The 5,000-nt window shown below is 44.8% G+C and overlaps 1 protein-coding gene across 1 annotated transcript in view; it reads right to left on the reverse strand.

Annotated features, from left to right (window-relative positions):
• The window catches only part of LOC121847557 (hepatoma-derived growth factor-related protein 2-like), a 28,453-nt gene that overhangs the window by 16,512 nt on the left and 6,941 nt on the right, over positions 1-5,000 (reverse strand). The window contains exons 2-5 of the mRNA XM_042329302.1: positions 4,309-4,383; positions 4,019-4,195; positions 3,791-3,869; positions 2,733-3,685 (exon numbers count right to left, since the gene is read on the reverse strand). Coding sequence (XP_042185236.1) covers positions 2,733-3,685; positions 3,791-3,869; positions 4,019-4,195; positions 4,309-4,383 — 1,284 coding nt within the window. The remainder of the gene's footprint in view (positions 1-2,732; positions 3,686-3,790; positions 3,870-4,018; positions 4,196-4,308; positions 4,384-5,000) is intronic.

Here is a 5,000-nt window from a genome sequence, read left to right on the forward strand (position 1 = left end):
ATCATGTTAGCTCCACTAACTCACTGCTAGCCTGTACTGGGAGTCTGGGCTGCATCATGTTAGCATCACTAACTCACTGCTAGCCTGTACTGGGAGTCTGGGCTGCGAGTGTAGCGAAATGCTTGTGCTTCTAGTTCCGCCAATGCGCTAATGCAGATATCATCTACTGCATCTTGCCTATGCCGCTCTGTACCATCACTCATTCATATATCTTTATGTACATATTCTTTATCCCTTCACAATTGTGTGTGTATAAGGTAGTAGTTTTGGAATTGTTAGGTTAGATTACTCGTTGGTTATTACTGCATTGTCGGAACTAGAAGCACAAGCATTTCGCTACACTCGCATTAACATCTGCTAACCATGTGACCATTAACATCTGCTAACCATGTGACCATTAACATCTGCTAACCATGTGACCATTAACATCTGCTAACCATGTGACCAATAACATCTGCTAACCATGTGACCATTAACATCTGCTAACCATGTGACCAATAACATCTGCTAACCATGTGACCATTAACATCTGCTAACCATGTGACCAATAACATCTGTTAACCATGTGACCATTAACATCTGTTAACCATGTGACCATTAACATCTGTTAACCATGTGACCATTAACATCTGCTAACCATGTGACCATTAACATCTGCTAACCATGTGACCATTAACATCTGTTAACCATGTGACCATTAACATCTGCTAACCATGTGACCATTAACATCTGCTAACCATGTGACCATTAACATCTGCTAACCATGTGACCATTAACATCTGCTAACCATGTGACCATTAACATCTGTTAACCATGTGACCATTAACATCTGCTAACCATGTGACCATTAACGCCTGCTAACCATGTGACCATTAACATCTGTTAACCATGTGACCATTAACATCTGTTAACCATGTGACCATGAACATCTGTTAACCATGTGACCAATAACATCTGTTAACCATGTGACCAATAACATCTGCTAACCATGTGACCATTAACATCTGCTAACCATGTGACCATTAACATCTGCTAACCATGTGTATGTGACAAATACATTTGATTTTGCTTCTACACCTGCATTGCTTGCTGTTTGGGGTTTTAGGCTGGGTTTCTGTACAGCACTTTGAGATATCAGCTGATGTAAGAAGGGCTTTATAAATACATTTGATTTGATGTCCTTCATTTGATCTTGATATACCCAGTTTATTAATACAGATTTACAATTCAAATAAATTACCTTTATGTAATTAAAAAAAAAAAAATTAAATGGTAAAATTGATTGTATACTGAACAAAAATATAAAAAGCAACGTGGAACAATTAACCATTTTACTGAGTTACAGTTCATATAAGGAAATCAGTCAATTTAAATTCATTAGGTCCTAATCTATGGATTTCTATGGATTTCACATGACTGGGAATACAGATATGCATCTGTTGGTCACAGACACCTTAAAAAAGGTAGTGGATCAGAAAACCGGTCAGTATCTGGTGTGACCATTTGCCTCATGCAGCAGATACAGCTCCTTCACATAGAGTTGATCAGACTGTTGATTGTCTCCTGTGGAATGTTGTCCCACTCCTCTTCAATGGCTGTGTGAAGTTGATGGATATGTCGATCCAGAGCATTCCAAACATGCTTAATTTGTGACATGTCTGGTGAATATGCAGGCCATGGAAGAACTGGGACATTTTCAGCTTCCAGGAATTGTGTCCAGGTCCTTGCGACATGGGGCTGTTCATTATCATGCTGAAACATGAGGTGATGGTGGCGGATGAATGGCACGACAATGTGCCTCAGGATCACCAAACGGTATCTTTGTGCATTCAAATTGCCATCGATAAAATGCAATTGTGTTCATTGTCTGTAGCTTATGCCTGCCCATACCATACCACCACGGGGCACTCTGTTCACAACAGCAAACCGCTCGCCCACACGACGCCATACACGTGGTCTGCGGTTGTGAGGCCGGTGTGACGTTCTGCCAAATTCTCTAAAATGATATTGGAAGCGGCTTATGGTAGAGAAATTAACATTAAATTATTTGGCAACAACTCTGGTGAACATTCCTGCAGTCAGCATTCCAATTGCAAACTCCCTCAACTCGAGACAACTGTGGCATTGTGTTGTGTGACAAAACTGCACATTTTAAGAGTAGCCTTTTATTGTCCCCAGAACAAGGTGCACCTGTGTAATGATCATGGTGTTTAATCAGCTTCTTGGTATGCCCACACCTGTCAGGAAGAAGGATTATCTTGGCTCACTAACAGGGATGTAAACAAACAAGAAAGAAATAAGCTTCTTGTGCATCCAGAAGTTTTCGGGGATCTTTTTATTTCAGCTCATAAAAAAAAATATGGGACCAACACTTTTTACATGTTGCGTTTATGTTTTTGTTCAGTGTATAATTTATTCGTTACATGTTGATGTAAAAAAAAAAAAAAAAAAAAAAAAAGATCTACCGTTATGATATTGAATTCAAGATGGCCAACGATTGAACAGAGCAGTAGCTGAGTTTATCTGTCCAGTAGATCTAGTGCCATTCTGGGACTTTAGCTAATATGCCATCTTTTGTTTCCGTGGTATCGTTTAGGTATCTTTTTCCTATCAAATATTGTGACTGTATCGAGTATTGTAATACTAAACCTGATATTAGGGTCAAAATTCTAGTATGGTGACAATGCTGTAGGGAATAGGGGGCCATTTGGGACCTGTCAGAGAGCACTCACCTCTTCATCCTGACCAGGACTGATCTCTGTGACAGTATCGGTCTCCTTCACTGCTACCCCAGCCTCCTCCTCTTCGTTCCCCTTCACTGCTACCCCAGCCTCCTCCTCTTCGTTCCCCTTCACTGCTACCCCAGCCTCCTCCTCATCGTTCCCCTTCACTGCTACCCCAGCCGCCTCCTCATCGTTCCCCTTCACTGCTACCCCAGCCGCCTCCTCATCGTTCCCCTTCACTGCTACCCCAGCCTCCTCCTCCTCGTTCCCCTTCACTGCTACCCCAGCCTCCTCCTCCTCGCTCCCCTTCACTGCTACCCCAGCCTCCTCCTCGCTCCCCTTCACTGCTACCCCAGCCTCCTCCTCGCTCCCCTTCACTGCTACCCCAGCCTCCTCCTCGCTCCCCTTCACTGCTACCCCACCCTCCTCTTCGTTCCCCTTCACTGCTACCCCACCCTCCTCTTCGTTCCCCTTCACTGCTACCCCACCCTCCTCTTCGCTCCCCTTCACTGCTACCCCACCCTCCTCTTCGTTCCCCTTCACTGCTACCCCACCCTCCTCTTCGCTCCCCTTCACTGCTACCCCACCCTCCTCTTCGTTCCCCTTCACTGCTACCCCACCCTCCTCTTCGTTCCCCTTCACTGCTACCCCACCCTCCTCTTCGTTCCCCTTCACTAACCCAGCCTCCTCCTCGTCTGCTACCCCACCCTCCTCTTCGTCCCCCTTCTTAACCTCTTCCTTGTGGATTACTTGTTTGTCTGTTTCTAAACTTTCCATCTTCCTCATCTTACTGACTTCAATCTTTCCCTCTTCAACACCAACTTCCTTCATCTTCTCTCCCTCATCATCCTTTTTCCTCTTCCTCCCTCTTCTCTCGTCCTGTTTCTTTCTCTCTTCTGTGGTCTTCTCGCTCTTTGGAGTGGACGAGCTTTTCTCCTCCGTCAATCTCGTCTTCTTGCTGGCTGTGGAGACCAGAACAGGGCGGCCATTTTAGAATCGCTGTCCCATGACACCACATTGATATGACTGATACAAAATGGCTGACAGATAGTGGCAATGTTCTTTACCTGGTGGGATTACAGCTGAACTGGCCGGGGCTGTCTTCTGCCCTTGGACAGACTCGTCCTGGGAAGAATACATTCCGATCTAATGACACAAATTAGCATAGCAGAGGTTATTGGTCTTTAAATCGATTTATAAACACTTTTATACATCAGAAGTATAAAAGATTTTTAATTGCCAGGTTTGACAGATAAATGTTATGTTTAGAAACATTGGTGCGTTCCCCTCCATACCTTTTTCCTTTTCTCAGCTCTTGTGTTGGCCGGCGTATCGGTCCTCTGTTGGCCGTCGGCAGATGTTTTTCTGTTTCCCGGCAACGCCTTGTTTCCCGGCAACGCCTTGTTTCCCGGGGCCGTCACTGACACTGTCTTGATAGTCTTCGCTTGTGTTTTAGGGGCCTTTATTGGGGCCTGTTTAAGGGAGGTGGACATCTATAAGTTGAAGTATAAATAAATATAATATATAAGTTATTTTCCACTATTATATAGCTACTGTCTGTATCACAGCCGGACAGTTGACTCACTTTGACCGGTGCAGATGTCTTGGACTGGTCTGGCTTTTTCTCTGCTTGCTCTCTTTTAGCTGGGGTAACACCCACCTGTTTCAGACAGAGAAACAGAGATTGAGCTGAGAGAGAGAGAGAGCTCTTTTTTAGCTGGGGTAACACCCACCTGTTTCAGACAGAGAAACAGAGAAAGCAGAGAGAGAGAGCTCAGCTGAGAGACAGAGACAGAGAAACAGAGACTGAGCTGACAGAGAGAGAGCAGAGCTGAGACACCCACCTGACAGACAGAGAAACAGAGACTGAGCTGAGAGAGAGACAGAGAGAGACTCTTTTTTAGCTAGGGTAACACCCACCTGTTTCAGACAGAGAAACAGAGACTGAGCTGAGAGACAGAGAGAGAGACAGAGAGAGACAGAGAGAGACAGAGAGCTCTTTTTAGCTGAGGAACACCCACCTGTTTCAGACAGAGAAATAGAGACTGAGCTGAGACAGAGAGAGACTCTTTTTAGCTGGGGTAACACCCACCTGTTTCAGACAGAGAAATAGAGACAGAGCTGAGAGAGAGTGCTCTTTTTAGCTGGGGTAACACCCACCTGTTTCAGACAGAGAAACAGAGACTGAGCTGAGAGAGTGCTCTTTTTCAGCTGGGGTAACACCCACCTGTTTCAGACAGAGAGACAGACACTGAGCTGAGAGAGAGAGAGTGCTCT

Source organism: Oncorhynchus tshawytscha, linkage group LG10 (genome assembly GCF_018296145.1).
Source record: "Oncorhynchus tshawytscha isolate Ot180627B linkage group LG10, Otsh_v2.0, whole genome shotgun sequence".
In the NCBI taxonomy this organism is placed as follows: Eukaryota; Metazoa; Chordata; class Actinopteri; order Salmoniformes; family Salmonidae; genus Oncorhynchus; species Oncorhynchus tshawytscha.